Below are 18,946 nucleotides of genomic sequence, written 5' to 3' on the forward strand. Positions count from 1 at the left end.
TGTTTTCCTACAATTGAAGACAGTGACACCATAACTGAATGTCCTCACTTATTTAAATTGGCACATGATTTTTTTATTCGATAAGGTTTTACCAAGGACTGATTTCAGGAATGATAAAAAAATTTGACCAGTTATTTCAGTTGAATTTTTATTCATTTGAGGCAATAATATTAAAATCTTATTACAAGAGAAGACGTTATGTACAACACAGAGTATTGATGTGAAAAACTCCACCTTACTTTTATATTAAATAGCACCACATCCATCCAGTGACTTTTACTCAAAAGTAGACTTTATTTGTAAAAATCCAGGATGTAATAATTTTCAGATCACAGTTCCATATTTTTCAATACTCAAATTGCCAGAGTTTCCTGTCTTTTTTGGCATATTTTTAAAGTATGAATACTACTCTAAGGATATTTCTACAGTGGTCGAGCATTATCACTAATAAAAGCGCAGACAAAATGAATCGCAGGAAGGTAAAATGAATGGCCAAACGTATAGGTCTCTGTGTAAAGCTACATGTTAAGTTGACATACACACCTTAATGCATAAATAGAAGCTCTTCTTGCTGTTTATGAGTATGCCGTGGAGACAAATAAAATGTTATTACATCAAATTCAAAATCCTTTCATAACAGAAAACAAGATCTTGGAGATTGCTTCTTCTTTTGAAAAACAGAGCAACACAAAGAACTTGGCGCAGCAGACAGCTGCTCTACAGACTTCATCTAAGCCTCCAAATCGCGATCGAAGGCAGTGTTAATGTTTATTTTTCCCACATCTGCTCCGTCTCGATCTCTTTACTCAAAAACCAAAGGGCATCTCCCTCTTTCAGCATGTCAGCCCGATCCCCCTCTTCCCTATCCCTCTCGCTCTCATTTGCTGCCAGATGAAATGCATACGTAGACAAGAAGCATAGCGAGATGATGAAGAAACAGAACAGCTGCTGAGACAGATGGATGGATAAGAAAAGGTGATAGTAGAAAAACAAACTCCTCAAAACAGACCATAGTCTATAATCCTTCTCCAAAAAACAGCAAAGACTTTGTAGGACGTTAATCAAAGCAGAATGTGGACGACTTAACTTCAGGACTGCATTTTCCTGTCAATTTTCAGCACGAATGCATCAAATGTTAAAATCAGTTGTGTTTTTTTATTTGAAAATCATAATTTCTTACCTGGTGGCAGTAGAACTCTTAAAGAGATCAATAATAGGAGAATCAAAGGTCCAGTGAAGATCGATAGATAAAAAAATATATATATATATATATATATATATATATATATATATATATATATGTGTGTATAGTATCTCACCAAAAATAGATAAGTGGGCAATGAATTGTGTAAATAGTTACAAAAGAATGTTGGAAACCAAAAGGCAAAACCTTCCTTGATTGTGATCTCCAAAGCGGTCAGGCATTGCTGCATTAGAAACTGTGAAAAACCTACCAAGACACGGCCGTTCGGGATCACAGCTCATGTGGTCCCTACTGTCAGTGAGGCCACTCAACACATTTAGAAGGAAGACTGGAAAGAAGAAAGCCTGCTTGCAGTTTTCCATAAGTCTTTCAGGCGATTTAGGACACAAAGAGCACATGCCGTGTTGGGGGGGGGACCTGTTAGAGGCTGAGCAGATCTGTGAGTAGAACAGAGATTAATTTCTTAGTTGCACCTTAAATATGCTGCCATTGTGGCAATAAAAAGCTTTAGATCAAAGCATATTTACAGTATGTATTCCATTGACCCAGTCAAAGTCTGGATGTAAATCCATCTGAAAATCCATGGCAAGGCAAGAAATGTAGGCTTGAGGTTTTCCTCCTTTCAACCAGAGCTTATGCTATTTTTGCGAACATCTCGTAGGTGGACATTTTAATTTCTGTTTGGCTCAAGATGTGAGGCTATCAATATATACCACACTTGCAGATTATTACTAGTATGGGAAAAAATGACAGTGACATCAGATATCATTTTCTTTCCATTTAAAAAAAAAAAGCACTGCTTTGTGTTTTACATTAAGGTTTGTGAGTGTAATGTGACAAAATAGGAAAAAAAAATATTTAAAAAATGTTAAATCTGCCAGAAAATGTACATGGAAAGTGGAGTTTCTTTCTCTACATGTTTCTACTGAATTGAAGTACAAATTCAGTAGAAACAGTTTGGTAGTCAAAATATGAACCAGTTAATTTGCACAGCTGTAGAAGCAGTGCAAATTAACTGGTTATCAGTTCATATTAAAATAAATCTTTGATGGTAGATTTGTTATCCAGTAGTGTTTTTTTGAGCAAGTGGTGGCAGTGAAGGGATATGACTGAAAGAAATTGTGGTTTCTACTTTCAGGGTGGAATCATGGTTTAAATGTTGTATTGAAGACATTTTAATGAAAAGTAGACATTTAACCAGTTGCCCCATAGAGTTGTTTCTAAATCAGTTCCTTCTATAAACAAAATCATAACTTTAATATTTAACATGAAGAAGTTGGTGGGGAGAAACGTAAGAGAAGACATAAAAGTTTTTTTTAAAAAAGGAGAAAAAAGGGCGAGGAGAAACATGCCACATAGCAAACTAGCATAATAGTGCAGCTACCTAACTGTTCTGTGACATAACAGCCATCATTCAAGACCTGTATTAACTGAATCATTCTTGACTTAACAAGTGACTTGAAAAAGGAATGTACAAAGGAAGGACTAACAACATGCGTGTTGTGTAAGCTAGCTAACTATCTTCAACAAGAAGTTTGCTAGCTAACGTCTTACTGGAAGTAAGGAGTTAGCTTACTACTTCTTAGCTAGCAGTAAGCTAGTAGTAAGAAGTAGTACTAAGTACTAAGTAGCTAGTTAGCAGAGGCAAATAAAACACTCCAGGTCCATTACACCTGTTATTAAGGGTGTACTGCTGGCCTTCTGTAAGGAACTGTAACGATTAAGAGAAAAGAGAACTGACCTGGAAAGTAGCTGTTGACAACAAATTTACTTTCATGAAAGAGTTCATTTGGAAGAATAATAATCATTGTATTTATCCTCTGACCTGAAGGAAAGATGAAATACTTCAGAATTTACAGAATCTTGAAAATGAAAAATAAAATGCCTTAAAGTTTACAGCTCCAGCTGATACATTTAATTATTCTTGATTAAAATGGTTTATCTTTGTACCCAGTAAAGGATTCTAATCTAGTAAGATGAAATATGACTCATAAATGTTAACATAAATATTATTGATGCAAACATTTGTCATACATTTGTCATCTCACTATGATCTTTGTCTGTAAACAATGTGCATTTTGCCAGGTGTGTAACTGAAAGCGTAACAAGAATGAACATTTTTTAAAAAGTATTTTAAAGAACACACAAAATAAACTCAAAGTACAGACATGATGTGAACACGTGGCAGGCTGTGGGCACATAAAACGTTAGCTCCTTATTTAATCCAAGGATTTAATCTGGTTTTACAGCATAATGTTCCTATTTCTCTCTGTGGAGCAGTCAGCTGCCAAAGTCAAAATCGCTCCACGACCTTAATGATTCTGCAGGGCTGTAGCCAGTTCATAAAGTCTGACATTATTGCACACTTATGCTCCGATATGCAAATGTCTAAGACTCTGTATGTTTGTCTGATACTAATCAGACTCCTGGCAGAGTCATGTGTGTTACGGAAGTTAAAAAGGGTTTTATGGCATTTTTAAAATGCTTATTTATTTCTGAAGAGCAGAATTATTATCAGCTGTAATGAGTACTACTTCATTTTCTTTTTTGTCTCTCAATCATTCTCGGTTAAATACGAGATTGAAGTGATTGAGAAAATTATTCTTGCATTGCACTCTTGTAGAAGCAGTGCATCAGTTTCTTTTCAAAAAGAGGCTTGTATTTTTTATGAATCACCATTGATTATTAATATCACTTCAGGTTTGGCTCACCATGGCATTTGTAACAGTGTAAACAGATGTTAAATATTAAGAAGTGCAGGAACTACAGAGACACTGGCAGTAATTTGACGTTGTTCTTGGTTTGTTTTGAATGTAGAATGAACCAGAAAAGGAATGAATGACAGCGAAAGAAAAAAAGCTTGTATGTTTGAATTTCTATCCATATTAACACATTGTCTTGACTTTTGATTATTTTAGGAAGCATAATTATGCCTAACTCTGAGCCACGCCCCCACATGCCCATGGTACATGACAGAGCTTGAATGGTTTTGTATGAAAGAATGGAGGAAAATAGAGTCCATATGTACAAGCCTGATAGAGACCAATCTACACATTGCAGCCAACAGTGCTTCACCTAAATATCGTTTTGAAAGGGGTGGAAATTTCTGTAATTTCTTGTTTTACGTTAAATATGTTCAGTTAATTACTTCTTTGTAGAAATCAGTTCTCACTTCGACATTGAAGGTGTTTTTTTTGTTGTTGTTTTTTTTTATTTTGCCAAAAAAAAAAAAGCCAAATTATTGCGACCATGATTGATTTGGAAAAGCAACAAAAGCGGTAGAACAAAAAACCTAAATGAAGAAAAAGGACTGAATACCTTTTATCAGTGCTGTACCTGCAGACTATTGGTGTTGATGATTCAGTTGCTTGCATGGTTAGAACAGAAACCACAGAGAAAAACTGGTGTCATTCTGACCAGCAGTGCCACAGGCAGCATTGGATCATATACAGGGCTTTACCATAACTTAGTGGGTTTATTACATGTTTCCCTCTAAGCATTTGTATGAGGCAGAGTGTTTGAATCCTGCAGTTGTCCATCATGTGCAGCATTGAGTTGTCACTATTGAGTTTCTACATCAAATAATTCTCATATGTCATGACCTGCTGATGCTACAGAGAGACGCAACATCATGGTGTGTTGAAGACAGTGATGGCACAAGGCTACTCTGTAGCTGTGTTTTCATTACAAATGTGCGCCAATCTCTGTCTGTTTTCTGCTTATGTCAATAAAAGTCAATTTTGCAATTGTGGCGTTTCCATTAAATAGGAAATGAAATTAAAATCACATGTGAAAAAAATTGTTCATGTGGTAATTTGTTAAAGATCATGGCAGCGACTGATGAAAACTGTTACTTAATATACTGTATATTCATAATTCAGCCATGGTGCTAGTACTCATTATCTATCAGCCAATCAGAGGAGACGTGGGGGTCTTATTGGAGCAACAATCCCCGCCTTCTTGGGAGAGGCTTTGTATGCTGCACTTGGGGAAATTGTAGTCGATGATTTTACAGAGTAGTTATGGATTCAACATGTTGGAATGACACACAACTTTATGAACTGTGAAGCTGTGAGAGCTCTGGTGGAGCCAGCTGCACATTGTCTGGAAAAAAACAAAAACAAACCATCATCCTCCTACTACTTCTTCCCTTTTTCATCAGTAGCAGCTAATTATGTTCTACATTTGCATGCCTTACCCCTCCAGCATCCTAGTACAGACGTATGGGGACCATGCGTGAGGTCCTTCAGTAGTTCGCTGGGTCTTTCTTCTCTCAACAGTCAGACACATTTTAAATTACCTCAAATGTCAACTCCGACTCTGTCCCAGTCTGCCAGATCTCAACTGCCAGTTGCAACAGCTGTTGACCAGCTTGCTGGATGAGGAAATGCAACAGCCACACAGCTGTGTGAGACTGTGAGGCTCACACAAGACGATGATGGACTCAACAGTTTTGACTAAAAGTTTGGAGACTCAGGATTCCTAGTTTTCACAAACATTGCTGATTTATTTCTTTTTATTTTGGTAGTTTGGATTGATTTCAGGTTGATATAAAGTGATAAGACGAAATTCAATTTGAGGATGCCCTGTTCACTTGTCTCGGCATGCAAGATGTTAGAACTGTAAGTGGAACTGATGGTTTGACCTACTTTCTGATTTATTGGGATAGTGATTATCTGATCACTTGGAGTATTGAAAGGACATTTCCAGGCATCCTGTCAGAAGTAATGCATGAAAGATATGTCCACACCTTTCATTCTAATACACTCACTATTCAGAGGTAAATACACTGAAAGGAAAACAGTATTTTAATGAAATGACAGAACTCAGTAGCTTTGTTTCCAATAACCATAAAACTGAGCAAAGTGGAATTATGAAAATAAATGTCCTTAATGGAAAGACAGCAATTAAAAATTAATTAATTAATAAATATTATTTACAGCAATTAAAAAAATGTATGTATATATATATATATATATATATATATATATATATATATATATATATATATATATATATATATATATATATATATATATATATATATATTTGATAAACGTTTTTTGCATTAGGACGACGTGGTTTTTCATCCATAATCGAGATTTGTGTATTTTACAATACTGCAAAGGAAACACTTTTTTCACATCGCTCCAGTTTGTACACAGCAGCAGCTTAGTTATAGGAACTGGCCTCCTATGACAGCTGAGTCCACCAGAGCTCTCACAGCATCGCACAGTTCATCAAAAATTGAGTTTGTTGTTCAAATGTGTTGAATCCAAAGTTCTTCAAATCAAAGACTACAGTTTCCCCTAAATGCCACTAACATACGTAGCCGCTCCCAAGTACAAAAGCCTTTCTGCCTCAACGCCTCAGTGAGACGCTGACGTCTCCTCCAATGGCTGATTGTGACATGACTGAATTATGAATATATTGCTGAAGTGTTTACATTCGTCGCCGCCACGGTTTTAAATGTCTTATTGCATGAAAACACTTGCTCATGGGTGATTTTAATAGCATTTCTTGTTTAATGGAAACACCACAGTTGCAAAAGTGAGTCTTTTTTTTTTTAAAGAGAAGCAGAATATCAATTGTTTTGCGAATATTTAAAATGGAAATGACGCTACGGTTTCACAGAAATCCCATCATCAGAAACCCCAACCATAGGGTTTTCTTTATTTCAGCATGCATATATAATATAATATAGGAAACAAAATGACAGTTCATTTAATGAAATTAAACTTTCTTCGTCTTGAACAGCAGAAAATGACCTACTGCCTCTAATCATCCAAACATGCCACTTAGTCAAACTGTAGACCCAGAATGCCGGTGAGAAATCCTGACATTTCCTTTCAGAATCCCTGAACTGATCTTGGCCTGTCTCTCGCTTTAGGTTTCGCATTCAAACCTTATTTGTTTGGATTTTTGTGTGTGTGTGTGTCTGGAAAAAAAAGAACAAATGCAGGAAAGGAAGGCACTTGAATACTCTGTGTTTGCTTTGCAGATCTAAGTGCACAAACATAGACAAGAGACAACAGTGAGTTGTCATGTTTTCACAGAAACAGCCCTGATAAGACGTTTTTTTGCTGGCAGGAAGTTCTTGCCAAAGAGCGAGACTGTAGGATGGAGTTGGGTGCTGCGTGTGAAAACACAGAGGAGCTATAGCTTTGAAATCCACTCAGTCACTTCCTGCATTCATCTTCCTTTGCTGCCCACCTCTCTGAACATGTGCAGAGCTCTGGCAGTGTGTGCAGCTCTAAGGCTACTTCCATTTACTATTTTTTACTTCTTTTTTTTTTTTACCATGAACTGTGTACCATCTTCACAGCCCTGGGGTAAATAATTAATCTTAGTATCAAAACTGCCTTGCAATTTTTGCACTTCTTGATACAGATATCAGAGGAAGCGTCCGTAGTGTCTTGGTTCGCGCAGAGCGTCGCCCTGATCCCCGTCTGATCAGGTTCCCTGTGAAGCTCACTTCCCCTTAGGTTGGATGTTGATGTAGAAACAAAATAAAGAATTTTGCAGCAAAACCGTCAAAATCAACACAGACATTTTGTAAAAAATAGTCAAAAGTGGTATAAAATAATAGCTGAAAGGATTTACGTGTTTGCAGAAGTGTCGCCATGTTTTCCTGTATGCGTTCGGGTTTGTTGATGCTCTCCATCGAAGCGACTAAAATGCTGCACCAAGAGGGAAAAAAACAAAAAGGAAAAAAACAAAAAAACAGATGTTCATGTTAACGTTGACAGAATAGGAGCAACCTCTGGTTTTAATTGCCTTTCTCCTCCTTCTCTCTCTCTCTATCTGTATGTTTTTTTAAATTTCCAGACACAGCATATGTTCGCGTTTTCATCAGCGACGTGAACGATAACAAGCCCCTGTTTGCACAGGCGTCTTATGAAGTTGATGTGGATGAGGACGCTGACGTGGGCTTTGCTATTCTCACAGTTAGTGCCAATGATGGGGACGAAGGTAGGTGGAATGAAGAAAAAAAAAAGGACTCTACATGTGAAGGCGTGTGTATGTGTATGTGTGTGTGTGTGCTTTGACATCCGGTGGTATAGAGGCAGAATAGAATATGTAGGCGTGAATGTGTGGCCAGTGCTAGAAATGCATAATCAAACACATTCACACAAGCCACACTGCCAGACTGCTTCGCTTTTCCCTCACTTTAAGAAGAGAAAAATCCTCTTTTAACTCTGCTACCTTTGTCTGACGCCCGCTTACTTGGAAGGGAGCACTATAAAACATGCTATGGAGCTGGGAAAATCACAATAATATGTGAGGTTGAATCAGCCACCGTGAAAGAAGCAATTTAATATAACATTTGAATGTAAGCTGCATGAAGAAACTCTGAAGGATTGGAAATGTGTTCTCTAATGATTTTTTTTTTTAGGGCTTCTCCGTCACTAAAGTCAATTATATCTTACAGCCATGGTTTCTTTAAAAGCCGCGTGCAGCTGACGGACATCCCTGGACTCTTATATCAGCTTCTTTTTCTCTCATATCTTCAACTTGTCACTTCTGGATCTCAGCCTGGTAACGGCCTACGAGGCGGTTTTCTTCTTTAAAGGATTCCTGAACACTTTTGATTCTTTCAACTATTCAGCATAGCAATTGACGCTGCTAAAAGTAGCAGCCAAAACTACACTCAGCGCCCAACAAGAGCATGGAGAACACCTGAAGGAAAGAAGGGCTGCGCTCACACAGAAGGTCTTGATGCTAAATTCCAGTATATTTATTTATTTATTTTGCATAGTCATTCCACAAAGCAAAGGCGTATCATGCAGACCTCTGAGTGAGCTGGATACGGCTCCAAAGTGACCTGCTTGCGCAGAAGGAGAACGTTGGCGTCACACAGCAGCGTGTTGCGTACTGAAGTAATAATGGATGGAGCCGACTCTGGATCAATTGTAGTTTGTTCAGCAATGTTTAATCGACAATCTCACAAATACAATGCAATCTAATTAAATAAAAAAGCACAACTAACAACAACGATTGCTGTTGTAACAACTTAGACTCAAACCTCTGGTCTAAGCCACAGCTGACAGCAGCTCAATAGCTCAGACTGCACCTTCCTCACAGAGACTGCAGCTTTTTAACACGGCGCCCTCGGCTCGGCGTGGGGTCATGTGCTGAGCCTGTTTCTTCTCGCTCTGATGACCCTCAGCAGCTGCGTCTTGGGAACTTCAAGAACAATGGAACTTAGCAGTGATGAGCTTTAAAGCAACCAGTCGCTGATGAAGGATGAGCTGAAGCATCTTTTGGATGGAAAGCAGGAAAACATCTTCTGGAAAAGTGACAAGAGCTTTTTCTCTATATCAGCAGCACTGCAGTGACAACTGGAACAGTCAAAGTTACTTTGATCACTTAAAATCTGTCCATAAACTCTCTACCTTACGTGAATGAAGGCCACCCAGAATTTGGTTGCAACTTTTCTCTTTTTAGACGTAGTCAGCTTTCATCCAATATATTTGTTTCCTTTACAACAGTGAATAAACAATTCTTCAATTCTGGGTCAGTCCTCCTGTTGATGTCTTAGATTTGTTTTTGTTGGTTTTTAGTCTCTGAATTATCAGTTTTTAGTCACCACCCCAATAAATAATATTGGAGGAGAATTTCTACAGGGAAAAAGAATTGTTTATATACATTTAATCAATTTCTTTCTTATGTAATATAGAGTTGGACAAACTGAAAGAGCTGCAGGAGATCCATGCTTTTCTAATGTTTGATCTTTTCTGTTTGATTGCATGAATTTAGATGGAAAATGTAGAAAAAAGTGTCTCTCCTCCAGAATAAAAAACACTCAAAAGCTTTTCCTCTAACTTTAAATGTAATGTCTGCATCACAGTGTGCCAGATGTGATTTCCTGCTGATTGTCATGAAAATTTATGTCATTCACTTCAGCTCAATAGAAAATGTGTTTCTAGTAGTCCTTCTACGTCTGGGGACTTTGTAGGATGACTTTAGTGTACAGGTGCATCTTGATAAATTAGAATTGCATAAGGTTGCATAAATTACTGCATCAGTTGAACGTGGCATGGAATCGATGTGGTAGCAATAAAATCAACATGAAACAAAAACTTAATTTTATGCAAGAAAAGAACAACATTTCAGTCCGTCTCCAGCTTTGTCCAGTACGGCCTCTGATGTGTAAAACAAGGAATGCGGCAACTGTAACTAAAAACTCTGAGATGGGACTAGACTTGCAGTTCCTGGCTTCATAATATGCTAGATGTGAGCAATACGGCATATTTTATAATCAGTTTGACACCAAATAAATGCAGTGCCAGGGCCAGTAAGAACAAAATATTTTTACATTTAAGTTTGCTATATGTATGTTTCTGTGGTTTTTCTATTGAATTATTTTGTTAAAACTTGGGGTAGGATTTAGACAAGTGAGAAATGTCTCTAAAGAAGTTTAAAACATATGACAACAAACAGAAAAGGTAGAAATACAAAAAAAAGTGTGTACATTTTTTTCTCCTAAATATAGCGCATATCAAAACCTTATCTTTTTTTAGATAGAGTTGAGAAACTACAGTACAAATGCAAAATACATTTCAGGAGGAAATCAGAAACTAAAGTATCGACCTGATACTGAATTACATTGCTGTGTTAAAATATTTTTTTTTCTTATGTAATGTTAATTTTCCACCAGAAACTAAATTTGGGTTTTTCATTAACTGTGAACCATATTAATCCAAATTAGTACAAATACATGCTGACAAAATATATTATCACTCTATGTGTCTCTATATCTACACAATCTATATAAAGTGAATTTTGGGATTGAATTAGTGAATTAAATCAACATTGCTATGATTTTTAACATATTTTTTTGTAAATGTAATCATTTGAATGTCAATAAATTTATATGTTGATCATTTTCTAATTAATTAATAACAACAGTAAGTACTATCTTCCAATAGATTTTATTAAAGCATGCCACTGTCTTTAGACTAAGAGCAGAAGAAATCCGATGCTACGTCGTGAAATCCATGTATAATATATATCTTTCGGCGCTCGCTAAAAATAACCAGAGCCTGTAGGTAGGGTGACAAGGTGATGTGTTGCAGCACCAACAGTCGGGCTGGATGACTGCATCACCAGAGGAATCTTTCTTTTAATTTTATATCTTAATTACAGCAACACATTTAATTAGAATATTACATGATGTGTGCTCCGAGCTGTTAATCACAAGTTTACAATATTTTCATCTGCCAGAGGCAGCACAGTCTGCCTGACTCTGACCTTATAGAAAGGGAGTCGAAATACCTTGAAAGAGCATAAAGTCGTGCTTGTCCACAGAGACACTGAAATATATATTACATCCATATTAAGTGTTTGTACTGCAATAACACGATGCTATTGGTCTGTGCCAAACTTGGAATGTGTTGCTGGATGATAATCCCCTTCCGGTGTGATAAGATTATTGCAGAGCTTCACAGTGTCATTTTCTATCTTTAAAGGTAATTTGGTAACTTCCAAATATAGCAGCTTTATGTCGCAGCATCTTCTCTTATTCAGGCTGACAGGAACTGAACACCTTTACATCCCGAGTGAGAGAAAGAGGCTGATATAGGAGTAACTCTGTGTACATTTTATAATCTATGATTGAATTAGGTTTTTCTTGTGTAGCTTTTAGCTGGTAGTACTGCTGGCTGACGGAGTATTAGGGCCATACTAAGAAAACAATTAATTAATTAGTTAAAATTACGAGAATAGTCGTATGAGAATGAAGTTGAAAGAAGTCATAATAATAAAAGAATAAAGTCATAATATTCTGACCTTCATTCCCATTTGACTTTATTCTCTGAATATTATTCCTTTTGTCTCTCAGTTTTATAACATTGTGTTTTCTTTTTTATTATTATTTTCTTTGCATGCCCCTAATCCGTCATAGTATTTAAATGTTTCACATAAAGACTCCATATGACATCTCATATGAATATGTTTTATTCATGTGAGATTGGTTTATGTTTTATGTCACTTATCTAGAAATGCTAAGTTAGCGTTTTTTGGCCGCGTCTCTGTGACAGCCATTTATGTGCGTACTATTATACTCATATTAAGAGGAACATTCACTATGTAGAAAAGTCTAACAGGCACTTTAAAACATAGAGATAAACATCCACAAAGAAGGTTTTGTAATTATGCAACATTAGGCTATTTCTGTCCACAATAATCCATCCATCCATCCATTTTCTGGTCACCCTTTGTCCCTAATGGGGTCGGGAGGGTTGCTGGTGCCTACCTCCAGCTACGTTCTGGGCGGGAGGCAGGGTCACCCTGGACAGGTCGCCAGTCTGTCGCAGGGCAACACAAAGACATACAGGACAAACAACCATTCACACACACACTCATCTCTAGGGAGAATTTAGATAGACCAATTAACCTAACAGTCATGTTTTTGGACTGTGGGAGGAAGCCGGAGTACCCGGAGAGAACCCACGCATGCACAGGGAGAACATGCAAACTCCATGCAGAAAGACCCGGGCCGGGAATCGAACCCAGGACCTTCTTGCTGCAAGGCAACAGTGCTACCAACTGCGCCACTGTGCAGCCCTGTCCACAATAATATTAATGCAATTTATAGATTACAGACAAAAAGTCTGCCTCCTTATAGATTTTCTGTTATTGATGTTCTGTCACATTAAAATATTTCAGAATAGCACTCAAACTTTAACCTAAGTAAATACAAAAATAACTCTTTAAATTATGATTTCACTTCTAAAGAGAAAAAAAAAACTCCCCAAATCAACAACTTTCCAGTCAGGAAAGGTCAATTCCTCTTAAACTTAACCACTACTGGTGAAAAGCAGCCAGTCTTTTACATCACAAGGAGGAAGTCTCTCTTCTTGGTAAAATTATTTTAATTTATCCACGTAGAAGAGCTTTACAACACAGATAGCCTAATTAAGAACAGACCACATCATCTCAGTTCTGCTCATTTGCAGTATTTATAATTGTCATTTTGTTTTCTACACAGCAGCAGACTTGCTGGTTTGCTTCCTTCAGATCATATTCCTGCTATAAAAACAAAGTCTGCTTGAGACTAAGGTCAGCAAATGATGGCTGAACATTCTCCCTCTAGATTTTTTGGTAGAAAGCAGAATTCATGTTTCCATAAGCAGCAAAGAAGTCCAAGTCCAGTCTACTCAGGACTTTGGTTGTTAGGACAAATGAGACAATGTTGTAGGCAGACTGGTGCAGAGGAGGACTTAGTTATTTTGCAGCCCGAGGCAAAAGACCTTGAAGGGGCACGCCACTGCCATCCTTTGTCTTTATTTTTACAACTTTTATTTATTTAGGATTTTCTTACAGTAGGTTTCTTATGCTGCATGTGCATCTTATCCATAAATTGATCTTAGTCCCCGTCTTTTCTAAATAATTTATTCAGAGATGAAGCAATCAGACCTTCTCAATTGTCTTTGAGTTCTGACCTGGCTAACATATTCTTTTTAAGCAATATAACACATTAAAAAGCAGTTTTGATTGTAGAAATAGTATTTTTATTCCAAGACAAAATTCAAACTTTACTTTTTTTGCTCTTAACCTTTATCTAATTCAGTTCAGTTTGAGGTCAGCTTCTTTACATAGCACTGATTTAATGTCTTCTCGTGGCACTTTACAAGATAAACATTCAGTTTATGTACAGAAACATCTAGTCACTTCAATCTAATCATGTAAAATCCTTCAAAGTCAGTTACATGCATTCCATCTTGATCCATCAGATTACACAGAGTCATTGACCTTGCAGAAATCCTTCCCTCCTCCTGAGCAAACATTTCATGATCACATGAAATCCTCACCTTTGTAGCAGTTCCTCACATTGGGCATGCAGGTGATGACAGTAGACAGGAAAAATGGACTGTTAACAAAAAGAAACCTCCGGCAGAACCCGACTCAGCGTGAACGGCCATCTGCCACGACCGACTGGGCTTTGAGAGGACAGAGCAGAAACACTGGTCTAGGAGTCAATGATTAATAACAGTTTGATCTGAGTTCTCTTAAAGTAAAAAAAAAAAGAAAAAAGTACAAAGTCAAAGCACATGCTCTTGATTGAGTTGTGTTGTGATTCATTCAATATAATTGGCAATAGGAGGGTGGGGAACATACTGGGTTGGACCATTGAAACTGCTTGTAGTTCTAGTTTTAGTCAAAACTATACATTTCCATTATAAATGCAGCACTATGACTTATAGTAAAATTCATATTGCATTAGTGCAAGATGATCAACAGAACGTAACCAGAAAGGGCTGGATACAGCAACAGACTTCATCTTTGTTGGCACTCTGGTGTCAGTAAAGCCCCTCACCCAGAGAGGAGATATAACTTCAAAATTGGTACATTTGGAGAAAAAAAACATAAATGTTCTCTTGAGCTGTTTGTTTATTTTAACTGCTGTATTATTCCCTGTACAGTTCTGCTTTTCTTTCCTCCTCCTTTTGGATTTCAGCATTTTCTAAGTGCTTAAGGGAATTATACAAGTGCAACAAAAAAAGACAATGAGGATGAATCAACGGAATGCAATCCTATGTATTCCCTAATGTCTCATTTAGAATGAAAACAGACAGACAGTACAAAACGATCTGGATTAGAGCATTCTGCTCCCTCCTTCCTTGACTTTCATCTCCTTAATAAGCGCTGAATCTCATCTAGCCTTTAGAGGCCTCATCTTTCCCTTTCACATTAACATCCAGGGTGGAGGATTGAGATGCAGACCATGGCTTTACCAGGAGTTTCATTTAGGAGAGCATTTCATTAATCAGCCTCTAATAAATGACCAAATATGCTTATTTCAGGTATAAACACAAAGAGATTGTATAGTAAATTCTAGGGATCTTAGATTGTTCATAATATTTTGAGAAAATAGTGCTTTTTTCTTTATTTTATTCATTTTTTTATTTAGTGCAGAAAGCAGGTATTTTTTATGACTTTCTTTCTTTTTTTCTTAACTAAGAAAAAACATTAAGAATTGTTTTATTAATTAAGAACACAATGCTTAATTAAAATTAAGCATTGTGTTCTGCAACTCAAGGCGGTGGAGGCTACTGCTGACATACCGATGATAGCCTGCTAGCTAGCTAGCTTTTTCGTGTCTTCTGGGTAAATCCAAATTTATCACCAGTTGGCTGGACAAAGTTCATATATTTGTGTGAATGTATAGGTCTTAAATTTCATTCAAAATAATTTGAAAAAGTGTTAACTTTGAGTTGGTGAAACTTAAGGAAACCCTGTGATTGTTATATAATATTATAGCATGCTTCTTTTTTGGTGCAGGTGGGAATGCGAAGCTGCGTTACCAGATCACATCCGGAAACACAGGAGGCGTGTTTGACGTGGAGCCAGAGGTGGGAACCATCTTCATCGCTCAGCCTCTGGACTATGAACAGAACAAAAGGTGAGCATTCTGTCACAACACATCCACACAGCTCTTCATTTTCCTCTTCTATTCATTAGTGAGGAGCTGTAAAAGTTACAACTGTAGATGATTCAGTTAGTTTTCAAAATTTAGTTGAACTTTTCTTATTTTCTTATTGATGTTTCTAGGTTGTTTTAGATTTGTTTAAACAAACATCTTTTTTTTTGACAGATTTTTTTCTTTGTGTGTGTGCGTGTGTGTGTGTGTGTGCGTGTGTGTGTGTGTGTGTGTGTGTGTGCGTGGGTGGGTGTGTGTGTGTGTGTGTGTGTGTGTGTCAGTGCATGCACATATTCCAGGACCAGCAGGGTATTTCTCTCTTAGTCATTAAAAATCCAAAATAAACCTTAGGTAACTGAAAAATACAGAGTCCCCTGTGGGGACGCATGTAAAAACAAGAAATAAAAGTTGATTTCTTGTGCGCACCAGATATTTTCTCGTGCACACGAGAAAATATTGTGATATTTGAAGAGAGATATAATTTTTCCTTGAGTTTTTGGATGCCATTATCATTTATATTTAGTGTCTTCAGGAAGTTAGATATTTATTCTACTGCTTCCAGTTTCTTTAGTAGCCTGAGCTGTTGCTTGGTTGGTTACCAAGACTGTCCAGTGTGTATGAGAAGCTAACATTTTTATTTTATTTTTTTACCCATGTACCTTTAGTGTGGCGTAGAAAAATTATATATATTTTTTTTTAAATTATAAAGAGGACCCCAGTATTCGGAGGGTTTAGGAACTGCAGCCGCCCATGAAGAGCCAAAATTCATGAATACTTGAGATTTCCTCTAAAAATGCTTACAACTGTCTATTTTAATGGTTCAAACAACAAATATGCCTTAATGTGCATTAATACACAGAGTGACAGTTAGCTACTGCAGTGGCTAACATCCAAAGTTGTTCTTATATCTGCCTACAAATATATATGGAATATATTATATCTAATGTGTTAAATTCTCAAATGAAGCAGCAGTAAGGAGAGAGATTATTTCATTGCAGCCACAGAAACTTATTCTGATGCCACCATTTCTTCATTTCAACTTTTCCCATACCTTTCTGATCATTGAACTCATTCATTCACAGCAAGCGTTCCTGTAGGGATTCAAATGAAGTCTCATTCCTTATAGGTGTTTTCACAGAGCTCCCACTGGTGTTTTCTGACACACTCCTACTGAACTTTGTGTTCTTTCTAATTATTTTGCCGGGAGCTTCTGCACTAAGGGCGACTCTACAGTCACTCAGTGTAGTGCGCCAACAGCTACCACCTTAAGTCATGCAATGGTAGATAAATGTTTGAAGCAATTTGTCATTATTGTACACATGGTGGATAACAGCTTCATTATCATAGCTGCTTAACAGTGAAATCAGTACAGAAAGTAAACAGCTTGACTTAAATGAGCTGCCTGTTGAAAATGCAGCTGGTGCTCATGGAAATCTGTAATCTGTGCAATACTGACGAGCAAACTGAGCTTTTATTTCTTCTTCCTCTGATTTTACTTCAAGGTGCACATCTCAGACATTTTTGTTTCGTGTTGACTGAGCAAGCGTGTGTGATCTGATTCTCCAGACAAGTCTTTTGGAGAATCGCAATCACTGCAATAGAGCTGAAACGATTGGTGGAATTAATCAACCAATTATTGATTAATTCAACCAATAGTTGAATTAACTACTGAATTATTGATTAATTCAACCAATAGTTGAATTAACTACTGAATTCTTGATTAATTCAACCAGTAGTTGAATTAATCAAGAATTGTCAATAGTAGTTGACAATTATGTCAACTATTAAAAAGTATTTGGCATAATTGTCAACTTCTTTTGTAGTAGTTACTATTTGTTTATTTTCTTATTTAAAAATGAATGAACTTCTTTTTTTTATTTGCATTTTTATGTATTTCTAATATTCTTTGAAAAAGGCTTAAATAATTAATCTTTTAAAATCAATTAATCAAAACTTGATTAATCTTCAGAAAAATCAATAGATTAATCAATAACTAAAATATTTGTGAACTACTTCAGTAATATATTAAATTTAACTGGAGTAGAATGTCTAAAACATGCAGTTAGGCAATAAAATGTTTATTTTCCTTTTTGAAAAGGTATTTAGTTCTCTATTTGCATCTATGATATTGTTTAAAAAACATCATCCAACCAGGTGACAGTCATCTTAGATGTGACCAATTCAGATGTGGAGTTAAGACTTAATAAATGTGTGGGAGAGTCCGATGTGAGAGATGCAAGTATTTAAGTCAGAACAGAAAACGGAGAAGCTTTTTGCAGGAAGGATGAGTACGTCCACGACCGCATCTTGCAAATTCATACAACTTAAACCTTCCAGGTAGTCAGACAATCCTAAGGTTGTAGAATACCGACTGATCTGTGTGTAAGTGTGAACGGGTGTTCACATCTGTGGTGTAAAGCACTTTGAGTTCAGTGTGAATGAATAGAATAGAATAGAATAGAATAGAATAGAATAGAATAGAATAGAATAGAATAGAATAGAATAGAATAGAATAGAAGTACTTTATTCATCCCAGCAGGGAAAGTACTTCGCAGTTACAGCATAGAGACAAGACACAATAACAACTACCACTGAGTAGTAGTTGTCTATAAATTGTAAAAATATGAAATGGATGAAATGAATGGAAAGGTATTATATAAATTCAGTCCATTTACCGTTTATGTTGTTAAAATGGATTTTATTTGCTATGCCAACTCAAAGCAATGCATATTAGGAAAGTGAAAGAAAAGTGATGCCTGACTTTCAAATGTTTTATTAGATATACATCAGTAAATATGGCACCCATCTGTATTCAGGTCTGTTTACTCTGATACCTGAACAATCAGCACCAGTAAGACCAAGGAACAAAGACAGAGATCAAGACATTTAGACTAGAGTTGGGATATAAAACAATATCTCAAGTTTTGGCTGAAAATGGAAAGAAGACATCTGCGAACCTCAACACATCCAAACTCACAGCTACTGCTGAACCTGTCAGACGAGCTGCTTCTCAGCAGCGCTGGTAAAAGCATTGTTAAAGGGTTGATGAGTGATGTAGTGATGACTTCCTGAAGGTGGAGTTTCAGAAAAAGCAAGAGTTTCTTAACCCTTTGGAGTCTTGGGTCTAAATGGCCGTTTTGGTCTAATTTTGAATTTACCCTTATATTTTCACCATAAAAAGTATTTACCTTACCTTGTTTGGTATCATTATTTTCAGAACATCCTAAACTTTGTGATTTTACAGTGTTTGTTTCATTTTGACAAAATTTATTATCACATTGGAGCAAAAAACACACACAGAAACATGACGTCATGCC

At 36.6% G+C, this 18,946-nt stretch overlaps 1 protein-coding gene across 1 annotated transcript in view; it reads left to right on the forward strand.

The window, feature by feature from the left end:
* LOC102233331 (neural-cadherin-like) overlaps positions 1-18,946 on the forward strand; it is a 322,632-nt gene that overhangs the window by 174,152 nt on the left and 129,534 nt on the right. The window contains exons 16-17 of the mRNA XM_023332302.1: positions 8,033-8,176; positions 15,491-15,611. Coding sequence (XP_023188070.1) covers positions 8,033-8,176; positions 15,491-15,611 — 265 coding nt within the window. The remainder of the gene's footprint in view (positions 1-8,032; positions 8,177-15,490; positions 15,612-18,946) is intronic.

This window comes from Xiphophorus maculatus, chromosome 4 (assembly GCF_002775205.1).
Source record: "Xiphophorus maculatus strain JP 163 A chromosome 4, X_maculatus-5.0-male, whole genome shotgun sequence".
Classification (NCBI taxonomy): domain Eukaryota; kingdom Metazoa; phylum Chordata; class Actinopteri; order Cyprinodontiformes; family Poeciliidae; genus Xiphophorus; species Xiphophorus maculatus.